The sequence below is a fragment of the Nannobrachium achirus genome (assembly GCF_963921795.1).
Source record: "Nannobrachium achirus genome assembly, chromosome: 11".
Classification (NCBI taxonomy): domain Eukaryota; kingdom Metazoa; phylum Chordata; class Actinopteri; order Myctophiformes; family Myctophidae; genus Nannobrachium; species Nannobrachium achirus.
Window position 1 is genome coordinate 3,272,649 of NC_137820.1, and position 12,839 is coordinate 3,285,487.

The following is a 12,839-nucleotide window of genomic DNA, read 5'->3' on the forward strand; positions in this document are numbered from 1 at the left end:
TGACAATCCTCACCATCATTGAAAGGGTTAAAATCATGGTGCCGTTGACGGTGAGGACTGTGAATCTTACTGTATTTACAGTAAAGGTATAATTACTTTGCTCCGGTCCCGCCCGCATCGGTAATGTCCGCGATTTGTTTACAACGCACATCGGGCGTGCACACGAAGTGAACGTCCTCCATAGTAAATCCATTGAGAGGCCCATAAAGAGACTTCATTTACTCTAAAAGAGACATTTTTATACAAAGGGTGGTCTCCATACTGTACACAATAGACTCGGCTGGGCGCAGCTGTGTTTCTCTTCTGGACCCACACTGTCATGTGACTAGATGACGTAATCGTTGCCGTCAAATGATAATCCAAAAAAACTAAAACAACCCCCCCGGCCCTTCAAAATAATAGCGGCGGCCTACGGAGAAAGCGGCGCGGCACCAAGGCACCAAGCATCCCTTCAGATTAAATGGCAGTAGATGTGTTAAGTTAATGAAATGCCACCCTGTTTTTTCAGCGCAAAAACCCAAACTCGGAGCAGCTGCTTTTAACGATGTTTTAGTGACGATCGAGTGGTAGTATGACAACATGGGTGTAACGATCAAGCAGCCTATATGCAGTACCTATAATGTCCACCAGGTGGAGCTGTAGTTTGTCCCTCAGCAGCATCAGGGTGGAGGTGAGCGGGTCCTGAGCGTCCTCTCTGGGGTCCTGAGGGTGCAGGGAGGGGACGATAAGCGTTGTTTGTTATCGTTTATCGTGATAAAAACACTAATTTATCGTGAAATAATCCTCCGTCATGCACTGGGATCAATTCGCCTTTTATTTGCAGAGCTGCAAATCTGGTACCACCTAAACCCTCTATAATTGGTAAAAGGTACAGTTGATACAGTCTTTTTTTCCCCACTCCCTATCAAATGTCTTTGCCAAAAAATAGCCGATCAACAAGCTCACAAGGCATCGCAACGCGTTGTGAGCGTGTAGGTCGGCCATTTTTTTGGCAATCGTTCCGCCCCTGGATAATGGATTTTGGTTATGCCAATAATATTGTAAATTGCGATTTATTTTGTCACAGTAATGGTGATGTGAAATGTGCATATCCCTACCTGAGAGAGAGACAGGTTCTGTCTGGTGTCGTGAGAGAGAGACAGCCACATGGAGCCGTACTCTTCTGTAGATAGGGGAAATGGCCTGGACACAGAGGGAGATAGGGACACATTTTAACATGTAACACTGTTCTGTGTAGAGACACAGGAAATGGCCTGGACACAGAGGGAGATAGGGAAACATTTTAACATGTAACACTGTTCTGTGTAGAGACACAGGAAATGGCCTGGACACAGAGGGAGATAGGGACACATTTTAACATGTAACACTACTCTGTGTAGAGACACAGGAAATGGCCTGGACACAGAGGGAGATAGGGACACATTTTAACATGTAACACTGTTCTGTGTAGAGACACAGGAAATGGCCTGGACACAGAGGGAGATAGGGAAACATTTTAACATGTAACACTGTTCTGTGTAGAGACACAGGAAATGGCCTGGACACAGAGGGAGATAGGGAAACATTTTAACATGTGACACTGCTCTGTGTAGAGACACAGGAAATGGCCCGGACACAGAGGGAGACAGGGACACATTTTAACATGTAACACTACTCTGTAGTCACCAGGCCTGGAATTTCATCATTTTAGGGGCTCGGACACTTGTTCATTTCTTGAGGGCACAAAGGCCAAATGCCAGAGCAGGAAGGCCATCAGATAAAACAAGATTTTAGTCCATTTAAATAATTAATTGAATGTAAGGGTTAAGGATGATTTAAATTTGAATTGATTTAAATGTGAATATGCATGACTATCAATCTGACCAATGCTCAGCCCTGCACCAATCAAAGTTACTGGATTGGTTTAAAGATGAGGACTCGGGGGAGTTAAGAATTCTGAATCTCAAGAAAAACAAACAAACGCTGGTGTCTACATGACAAGAAAGAGACACTGGTGTCTACTGTCTACATATTGACAATAAAGAGACACTGGTGTCTACTGTCTACATATTGACCAGAAAGAGACACTGGTGTCTACTGTCTACATATTGACCAGAAAGAGACACTGGTGTCTACATATTGACCAGAAAGAGACACTGGTGTCTACATATTGACCAGAAAGAGACACTGGTGTCTACATATTGACCAGAAAGAGACACTGGTGTCTACTTTCTACATATTGACCAGAAAGTGACACTGGTGTCTACTTTCTACATATTGACCAGAAAGAGACACCGGTGTCTACTGTCTACATATTGACAATAAAGAGACACTGGTGTCTACTGTCTACATATTGACCAGACAGAGACACCGGTGTCTACTGTCTACATATTGACAATAAAGAGACACTGGTGTCTACTGTCTACATATTGACCAGAAAGAGACACTGGTGTCTACTGTCTACATATTGACCAGAAAGAGACACTGGTGTCTACTGTCTACATATTGACCAGAAAGAGACACTGGTGTCTACTGTCTACATATTGACCAGAAAGAGACAGAGGGGAAAGTGATTCAGTCAGCTGGGACATTAAGGCCACTGTGGCCTCAGATCATGCCATTGGTTTGAGGGGCATTAAGGCCACTGTGGCCTCAGGTCATGCAATTGGTTTGAGGGGCACAAGGCCAAACTGAGGGGCAACGACGGCCATGGTCTCCCTGATATTTCTGCCCTGGTAGACACACACCGTGGCCTGGCCACCCAGTGTGACGAATCTGCCGGCTGGAATTGCAGGGTCGAGGAAATTGCGTCAGTGTCCTTTCCTTCTATTAGCTTCCTTGCGTCACTCTGAGCCGACGCGGACACTTTCTGTATGTAGATGGGCGGACCCGGAGTATCTCTCCGGGAGTCTCCGGCCAATAGCATGTGTTGTCCTCCCTCCACCCCTCTCTGCTCCTCCCCTCCTCCCCCTCCCCCAACGGCTTGTCCAAAGGGTTTTTGTCGCCGACTGAAAACGTAGTCCTGCTTGTCATTCTTAATGAATAAATTGAGTTTGCTTCTGGGGTCACTAAACGTCTCCCCAGTCCCCACAGAGTCGGTACACGTCCGTGATGGATTTTGATGGAGTGGTGGGTTCAACCATGTCTCCAAATAGTTGTAATTCTTGCTAGTTAGCCTTCCAAAAAAACAACCTGGTTGTAGCTGCCGTTCGGACAGTTTTGAGGAGTGGACACAGCACAGGGCTCAGAGAACGCTGCTGCGTCATGACGTCAACACATTCGGTGCGGCGCCCCTCTGCACTCTGATTGGTTAGCAAAATTCTATACTTCCTCCAACAGTGATTTTAGATCGCCCAGGCTTTTTTTTCTTCCCCTCGTCAAAATAAGCCTGGGTTTCCGAGGCTATCCTTGCGTTGACGTACCTGATGAAGTGGACCAGAGACAGGCTGTAGGTGAAGCTCTGTGACTGAAGGGCTCCCCCTGCTGGCTGGTAGGAGACGGTGCCGCTCAGCTCCACGTGAGCCTCCGGAGTCTCCATGAGCAGAGAGTACTGACACACCTCCACACTGTGAGGCTGAACTACGCCCCCTGCTGGGCTGACACCCACACTGTGAGCCTGAAACACAACACAGAGTTAGTTATCTCTGAAGCTGGGTTCAAACCTGGATGGTTCGAGAGGCGCGATTACATACAAAGGGAATGCAAAGACGCGACGGGAGCAGCGCGAACAGGCGCGGCGTGACCGATCCGAAAGGCGCGGCGTGAACGGCCGCCTCTTATCTCACCCAGTGTTGATTTCGTCGACTAAAACTCTGACGAAAAATGTTTGTCGACTGTGTTTTTTTCACTGAGGAAAACAAAATAAACGAAATAAAAGCTAAGCTGTGATGACTAAAAACTAAGACTAAATATATTGACAATTTCATCAACAAAATAAGAACTAGACTAAAACGTTAGGGAGGGACTAGTGGAGAAGGGAGTCATTTTATGTTTGGTTGCTCTCAGGTGTTGCGTGCTGTAAATAGCAGATCTACAGCGCGACGCGTTGTGAGCTTGTAGATCTGCTATTTTCAGCACACAACCAAGTATAAAATCTGTCATTACGTTGCCATCAAGGCCTGCCAAAATACATTTCAGTTGTCAAAAATCAACAGTAGATTTAGTCGCCTAAAATCTTATGATATTTAGTGGACTAAAATTAGACTAAAACTAAAACCTTTCGGGTGACAAAATTATGACTAAATCTAAATTACATTTTATTCAAAAGACTATGACTAAAAAACTAAATCAAAATTTGCTGTCAAAAACATCGCTGATCTCGCCCCACTTGGACATTTTTTACTGTAGCGACCTTCGCTTCCCCCCCCACTCAACCCATTGCGTTCTTTTTACCAACGCGGACCTGCGTGACCAAAGTGAAGTGATAGAAGCGACTAGAATAGAAGAAATAGCTTCAGGTTTGGACAAAGCTTAACAGATAAGATTACTTATCTGAATCCTGTGGGGGAATTTCAGTCGCCCAGAGTTAGCACTGCCTATTACTTACTGCAACCATTGGGCGCTGTGTTAGCGCCGGACAGCGTCCAAAACACCTGAACTCATTATGAAGCAATATTTTATGCTTTAAATATAAAAAGAATAGCAGATCTACAAGCTTGCAGCGCGGCACCGAGTGCCGCGCTGCGAACTTGTAGATCTGCTATTTTTGAAAAATCGTGAAAATTAGAATTTTTGACCCGATTCTATAAGTGTCTTTTGAATCCTTCTAAGATTTTTGGAAAAAAAAACCTATGTTTATATGTCAGCAATCTGGCCAGCCATCGTCAAAGAAAAGGTCCTTTTCACTTAACTGGAGCTCAGTTAGTCTGTTCTTGAGAGACTACTATGTCAGTGGTTCTCAAACTTTTTCATGTGAAGGACCCCCAAAATGATATTTATTTGGCCACGGACCCCCATTTCAAAATATATAGTTCCAGGGACCACCCAGAAGCAAAATTTGAGTTACAAACGTTCGCTTTGAAAATACATATATTCAAAGATTTGCACACATTTTCACGACTTTTTCAAAAATTGCAGATCTACAAGCTCACAGCGCGGCACTCGGTGCCGCGCTGTGAGCTTGTATATCTGCTATTTTTCACTGGTTAAAGCATTCAATAATTCTAGGCCTAAATGGGTTAATCAGGGTGAATTTTGAGATTGGATACCGCCACGGAACGGAGCACAACTTCGGCAAAAAAAGCTCAAAACTAGTTACTACTTAGTTTCCCTGTTTTTCCTTTCTAATTTGTAAGGAGAATGGAACGTATTTTTTCAGAAACTCGGAAATGTCTATTTTCGATGCTTGATTTCCACACAGAGAGGGCAATTCTTTCAACATAAGATGCTGCATTCAAGTTCAGGAGAGTTTGGACAAGGCAATTCTCTTGAATGCTAGCCTTCAGGTATGGCATGGAAAGAGGGGGCATTTGCTTTCACCGTAGTGAAAACTGCATTCATGGTCTGGAGAGAAGGCACTTTTTACAGATGGATAAATAGGGCAGGGGCTCAAGCCCCCTTTGATGTCTATGTGTGCACGTGCCTGTAACTCTAAGGACCTTTCCAGGGAGGGTTCTCGTGTGTCTTGCTGTGTCACCCTTTCTTTTCATACTTCTCTGTAACTTTGTAAATAACCTTAAAGGACCTACACCATGAATTTTCACTTTTTCTATTTTAAAACCTTTTTTTGGGGTCCCACTGGCACCTTCTATCCTCACAAAGTCCTATTTCTGTACATTGTGTCTTTCTCTGGTTTTGGGAAGACAGAGATGAAAAGCTTTCCACAGGTTCTCAGAACAGTGCTGTTCTGAGAGTTGATCCGTGTGACGTCACACGGATTCCCGTTTTTTTTTCAGAGTCAAAAGATTTTTTTTTTCAAAAAATCTTTTTTTTCAATTTCTTTTTTTCAAATTTTTTTTTTCTTCAAAAAAATGCAATGCAGAGTCAAAAAAAAAATTCAAAATAATTTTTTTTTTTCAAAAAACTTTTTTTTCAAAAAACTTTTTTTTTCAAAAACTTTTTTTTCAAAAAACTTTTTTTTTTCAAAAACTTTTTTTTTTTCAAAAAACTTTTTTTTTCAAAAACTTTTTTTTTTTTCAAAAAACTTTTTTTTTTTTCAAAAAACTTTTTCTTTTTCAAAAAACTTATTTTTTTTCTGGAAAAACCCCACTAGATGCGTTCAATGGGTGAACAGAGACAACACTGGGTGTTTTCTTCAGATCAGCAGACCCGAAAGAGAGGGTTACATGAGGACATGATGTCCACTAGGACATACCTGTATGTGTGAGGACATACTGTCCACTAGGACATACCTGTATGTGTGAGGACATACTGTCCACTAGGACATACCTGTATGTGTGAGGACATACTGTCCACTAGGACATACCTGTATGTGTGAGGAGGTGATGTCCACGAGGACGTGGTGGACGGGTGCGTCCGAGGCGTTGGACAGGAACAGCAGCAGCAGCAGAGCGTCCTCTCCCAGGACGTGGCAGCCGGACACGGACAGCCCTGCTCCTCCTCCTCCTCCTCCTCCCTGGCCGGAGCACAGAGGAACGATGTCTGACCTCTGCAGCTGGGACAGGTCCACTGGCAGCTGGATGTCTGAGGAGGAGAGGGATAAACCCATTTAGGACTAGGATTATTGACTGCTTTAACTATTGAAAAATAGCAGATATACAAGCTCACACTGCAATTTTTGAAAAATCATGTTTTTTTTTGCAAGTCTTTGAATATATCTACTTTAAAAGCGAACATTTGTAACTCAAATATTTACTTCTGGGTGGTCCCTGGGACAACATATTTTGAGATGGGGGTCCGTGGCCAAATACCTGTAATTTTGGGGGTCCTTGACATGAAAAGGTTTGAACAGCATGATTTAGAGGAAGGATTTAGAAGTCGGGTCAAAGATCGGGTCAAAGATATTCAAAGACTTGCACTCACTTTCAAGTTTTTTCAAAAATAGCAGATCTACAAGCTCGCTGTGAGCTTATCTGCTATTTTTCTAAAGTTAAAGCATAAAATAATGGTTAAAGAGGTTCAAATCTAACGCGACTCGGGCGCGTTCCAGGTATTTGAGAGATAAAGGCTCATTATACAACAGGTAGTCGGGCTCTCAATGGAAAACAGGCTCTCCAACCGTGCATATAACGAGCACTACTGCACTGTCTCTCATCAAGAAAATAAATCAGCTTCGTTGGTCACGAAAGACAGCGGTTTTCATGTGACGTTCAGGGACACAGTAGAGGTGCACCGATCCGTTTTTTTCTGTTTCCGATCCGATCCGATATATTAATTTGGCTATTTCCCGATAACCGATACGATACCCGATATTTACAGTAGGCTACATAGCAAAAAAAGCTTCACCTTTAAGCCATTTATTAATTGTAGGATAGCTTCAGTTCAAATAACAGAGTGCATTCAGTGCAACTGAGTGCAAAATGCAATGGCAACTCTTTTTATATTTATTCTTCAAATAACCCAGTCTAATTATGGATATAATATTGATGCCAGCTGATCATTCACTTTAAGTAATATACTACTGTATATATGTTTCCATAATGTTGTGCCATTGCTGCTATGTCTGTGTCACTGTTAGAGCTGCATGATTATAGCAAAACCTTTATTTTTAAATTATGTGTAGGCTACATTTCAGATGATTTATTTCAAATATTATTGTTAATAATATTATTATTGAATAAATATTGTTTTAACAAGCAAAATCGTATCTTAATGCAAAAGGATTGTCTTAAAAGCTCAAATAAATAAGGTTGCATTTCCAAGGTGAGACATTTACCCCTAGTCTGACTCTCTAGTCTGGTCCTTTCAAATATTTAAGGGCAAAATTATTACCTCATGCCCCTGCTCCGGTTGTTATGGCTTGTAAAACCCATGGGTAAAACCTCTGTATAGGGACTTAATACATTTCTGTTGCTTAATGTACTTTGTGAAACTATCGGAGGAGACTATAACGACTTTTAACGAGCTTCACCTGGACATGCATTAATTAATCCAGCGTGTGGAGACTCTCAAGCAAAGTGAACTGACTTTCAACAACAGAGAAACGGGAGGTGATTCTCCTTTGAAACTGGCTAAAATAAAGAGACATTCATAGGATGGCTTTTTCTCTATAGCTTGCAGTTGCAACAGCAGCAATGCTGTTGCATTCTATCTATGAAAGTGAAAGTAAAACTCCTTCTGACCGTCTGGACGCAGGAAAGCCTGGTGACACGCGATGCTTTTTTTCTTTCTCCTTCATCTTTTTTTGAGACGACAATGACACAGGATTATGGAATATATCCTTGTATGTAAAGGTAATCAGCACCATCTGTATTCGGTAGGCTGCTAATGTTTACTGAGTGTCAGGCATAGAGTTATAATAAGTAGGACCAGAGCATCTTGCTGTGCAGGCTGCAGCAGGGAGTGCAGAGAATGTAAAGAGAGGCAGGGGCTGACATTTCTAAAAAGGCATTTTGGTGGACAATTCTCTTGAATGGAGTTATGGTATGGAAAGGGGACATTTGCATTTCTTTTACCATAGTAAAAAAAATGCATTCATGGTCTGAAGAGGGCAATTTTTACAGACGGATAAAAGGGCAGGGGCTCAAGCCCCCTTTGATGTCTGTGTGCAGTCTGTGCACGTGCCTGCTGTGCAGCCTGCAGCGAAGCCGTGTCTCGTTAAGACAAGGGTGGAGGAGCGACAAAAAAAGAAGTTTGATCCATAAGATTTTGGGATGTTTATTTAATAATTATATGCTAAAAACATTTGGTCATGGCCTCATGGGCTTACAATTGCGTGATTATGCTGTATATTTATTATTCGTATTATTATTTGTATCGGGGCTTGGATCGGCGACGTTGTGTCGATATCCGATATAATTAATTAACATTAATTACCTCATATCGGCGGCCGATACCGATCCAATATCGGTATCGGTGCACCTCTAGGACACAGTAGCTAAATGTGGCATTAAAAAATTACAAATTCCTATCGAATATCTTAATTACAATGAAATAAAGTTGACGTGTTTTAAGGGCAACAGTTGTATAATCGCAATATTACACTTGAGGGTCTGCATTAACACGGTTATCCTGCACTCCAGCCCTTCCTACGGAACTCGCCTGTCGGCTCGTTCCTGCGAAAAGGCTGTTGTGCAGGATAACCGGGTTAATGCACACCCTCTCGTGTAATATTGCTTAATTCAGGGGTTCCCAAACGTTTTTGTCTCAGGGCACCCCGTGAATATATTTTTTAATCCGAGGCACCCCTACATTATAATTTTCACTCCCAGCAACTTATATTTATAGCATATCGTCGTTGTCGGGTGGAACCCTTGTATGTTCAAAACCGTTCGTTTTATATTTATCATCTATAAAATGTACTAAACTAGTGAAAATAGCAGATCTACAAGCACACAACGCCTCGCGATGCGAGGCGTTGTGTGCTTGTAGATCGGCTGTTTTCACTAGTTTTGTGCGACAGAGGTTTCTGCCTGACAGTAATGATATTTTAGTGATTATGTTGCGAGGAAAACGTTGAGATAATAGTCATTTTAGTTAGAAGTGACTGAAAATAACTGTGTACTTCAAGTTTAAAATGATACAAAATATTTTTTCAAGTGTCCAAATAAATTCCAAATATTATCAAATGATCTCGCGGCACCCCTGGACTGCCGTCGCGGCACCCCAGGGTGCCCCGTCACCCACTTTGAAAGCCCCTGGCTTAATTCATACTCCAGAGAAGGTGGAGAGCAGTTCACCGTGGTGTAGTTTTCTAAAGTCATACTTCAAACACTGTAAAAAATGTCTGCTACTGATGTTTCATAGCGAGATTGATACGATCACACAGAATGTGCGGTACGTTCCGGCGGCGGCGCTGGGTTATTTCGAATCGCACATGAGTTCTGGGAAAACCCCACCCACGCTGCTCACAAGCACCGACGTCATCGAGACGCCGATTTGCTCGGTCGGAATTTCAACCGAGGAAATCCTCTTCAACGAGAGCACCTCCAGACCCTTGAATCGCCTACACACATTTTTAAAGGGGCGTTCCTCTGGAACCAGGCAAACTGCACCCTAGTATGACTTTAGAAAACTACACCGCGGTGAACTGCTCTTCACCTTATCTGGAGTATGAATGAGCCTTCAGAATACATCTTATTGTCTCCAACAGGCCGAAAGGCATGGCCGAGACCGAGTTCTGCGCCCTGTCCATCCGTCCGTGTGTACGTCAGTTTGTTACCAGCTAATCTCCGGCACCGTTGGCCCGGTCGCTGCCAAACTGTGCACACACACACTTCCTGGATGCCAATTCAGAAGCAACTCTGCCCAACATTCTTCACATGGGCCTGTTCTAGCGGCCGCCATGAGGCAGATGTTTTGCAAAACAGTTTTTGATGATACTCCTACAGATTTTGTCCAAAAATCACACAAATCGATAAAACAAATAACTGGTGAAACTAGGGCGTGGCAAACTGGGCAAAACACTATGTCTCGTCAATCTTGTGACGTGATAAAAAAAAAATATATATATGAAAAATTCGAAACTACAGTATACTAACCTTGGTCCAGCGAGGGGTGGGACTGTCCGGGGTCCAGAGCTGGGTGGGTGTGTCTGGGGTCTGTGGTGGGAGGCGGGGCTACAGAGGGGTGGGCGGGGCCAGGGTCGGTGGGATCCACAGTACTGTTGTTAGAGGAGTGGGAGGAGTCTGATGACGACCCCTGATCTTTGGCCCGTCGTCTGAAGCGCTGAGGCGTGGGCTCTGACCTTCCCATCTGGAGAGAAGCAGAGGTCACATGGTGTCACTGTACCAGACGTCACATGGTGTTACTGTACCAGAGGTCACATGATGTTACTGTACCAGAGGTCACATGGTGTTACTGTACCAGAGGTCACATGGTGTTACTGTACCAGAGGTCACATGGTGTTACTGTAGCAGGCCTGTCACTATTAGGACTGTCACTATTATGACATTTTACATGACCATTAATTGTCACTCAAATAATTACGATTAACAATTTAAATGTGTTTTAGTCGTTGACAATCACATTTCTGTTTGGCTTGTAGGCTTTGAAGTTGCACATGGCAGATATGACACATAACCTAAATATACAAAGAAATGAAGGACATATTTGACAACTTTACACTTTAAAAAGAATTGATAGTGGAGCTCTACAACAGTGGAGCTCTACAAGCTCTACAACGCGTTGCGATGCGATGCGTTGCGAGATTGTAGATCAGCTATTTCCACTATTTTTTAATGTTTGAACAAATATAAACATTTTTCAACATATAAACGATTATGATGATTATCACATGTAATGTATCACATGTATGTAAAATGATTGTGTTTTTTTTTTTACATAAGTCGGCCTCCTGGTGGCGCTATAGAAGGCAGATAAAACATAATTTTAACACTTTCTGTCGATTTTTTTATTTTTTTGGAAAAACACATCTTCCTCCTAGTATAATCATAATTCATAATACCTGATGATCATGTTTTAGGGGGGAATAAAATCATGGCACCCCATCCTTAACAAGAGCTTGTCTTCATTAGACACAGTTTATGGTCATGCAGTGAAAGAGCGTCTCTCACCAGACACACAGAGCTCTGGGTCCCCAGGCCAACGAACAGCGAGGAGGCCAGCAGCCGCTGCTGCTTCTCCAGCTGGGGTCCGGGGAGGGACCCCCCTCCTGCCGGGGGTCCCGGGACCCCTCCTCCTCCTGCGCTGCTGTCAGGAGACCCGGCAGCACCTCCTGCTGGGGGAGCAGGGGACTGCAGGGGGCTGCAGACCACCACCTCCTCCCCCCCGGTCACTGCAGCCTCCTCCAGGTAGCCCCCCCTCCCCCACACCCTCCTCACCCCGTCCAGCTGCAGGCCACTGCTGCTGCTGCACCTGGAAACATGTTCACATTATCATTTAGTCTTAGTCATAGGGCTCTATTTTGATTGTCTTAAGTACCAGCTCTTAAAGGCCTGTCCATACTGTCTCCAACCACCAAACATTTCGTCAGAAAGGTCCGGTTCAACTACAAAATGATGTCACCCGCATCTTCTGAAAAGCATTACCCCGGAAAGTCGGAATTTTCAGAAGAAAAGTTCGGTGCTCGGAGACAGGCCTTTTAACCGATTTAGTGCCACCGACATGAAAGGGTTAATTATTGTCCAGCGTGCCGTTCGCTTTCTCTGTCCGCGGCCAGTCTCTTATTTTGAGGGCCGGAAGTAGATCGAGCTAACTAAACAATTCCTACTTGACGAAGATTCACCCGGAACTAGTTCTGGTCCGAAACATAAACAGAGATGGAAGATGGATGCCTTTATGCTTGTGCTATTTTAGCTAGAATCCAATGCCATCCTTCGGATCGGCACTTAATAAGTTAATATCGCCGTTGTCTACCGTTCGATCGAGCCTCGGTTGCTAATAGTTGCTAGGAGACAAAATGACCCGGAAAGAAAAAACAGATTCCCCATCCGGTCCCATTTAACTGCAGAAGAAGAAATGCGCTTTCCGCGGGTACTAGGTTTCCACAGCGTCACATGGCCCGCCTGCATGAATTTGAGTGCAGCCCGAGCCAAGCTGAATCAACATGGAAGCCATTTCACTGCTCGCTCACACACAGTAAGGGTGCAGAATGCTCTGTAACGAATCGGAGCACACGCACAGCAGTGTGCACACGCGATCGTCCCCCAAAAAACACGGCCAAAACACTAAAAATGCTGGCACAGAAGTGGATAAAACTGAGATCTCCGTTTAAGACATGAAAAGTGTTAAGGCAAAAGAGCTGGTACTTTAGACAATCAAAATACAGCCCTTTACACACC

The 12,839-nt window shown here is 43.7% G+C and overlaps 1 protein-coding gene across 1 annotated transcript in view; it reads right to left on the bottom strand.

Moving 5' to 3' along the window:
* Nucleotides 1-12,839, bottom strand: part of ap4e1 (adaptor related protein complex 4 subunit epsilon 1) — a 52,637-nt gene that overhangs the window by 4,078 nt on the left and 35,720 nt on the right. The window contains exons 19-24 of the mRNA XM_080736243.1: nt 11,613-11,913; nt 10,578-10,791; nt 6,404-6,621; nt 3,402-3,595; nt 1,098-1,182; nt 615-702 (exon numbers count right to left, since the gene is read on the bottom strand). Of these exons, the coding sequence (XP_080592369.1) occupies nt 615-702; nt 1,098-1,182; nt 3,402-3,595; nt 6,404-6,621; nt 10,578-10,791; nt 11,613-11,913 (1,100 nt within the window). The remainder of the gene's footprint in view (nt 1-614; nt 703-1,097; nt 1,183-3,401; nt 3,596-6,403; nt 6,622-10,577; nt 10,792-11,612; nt 11,914-12,839) is intronic.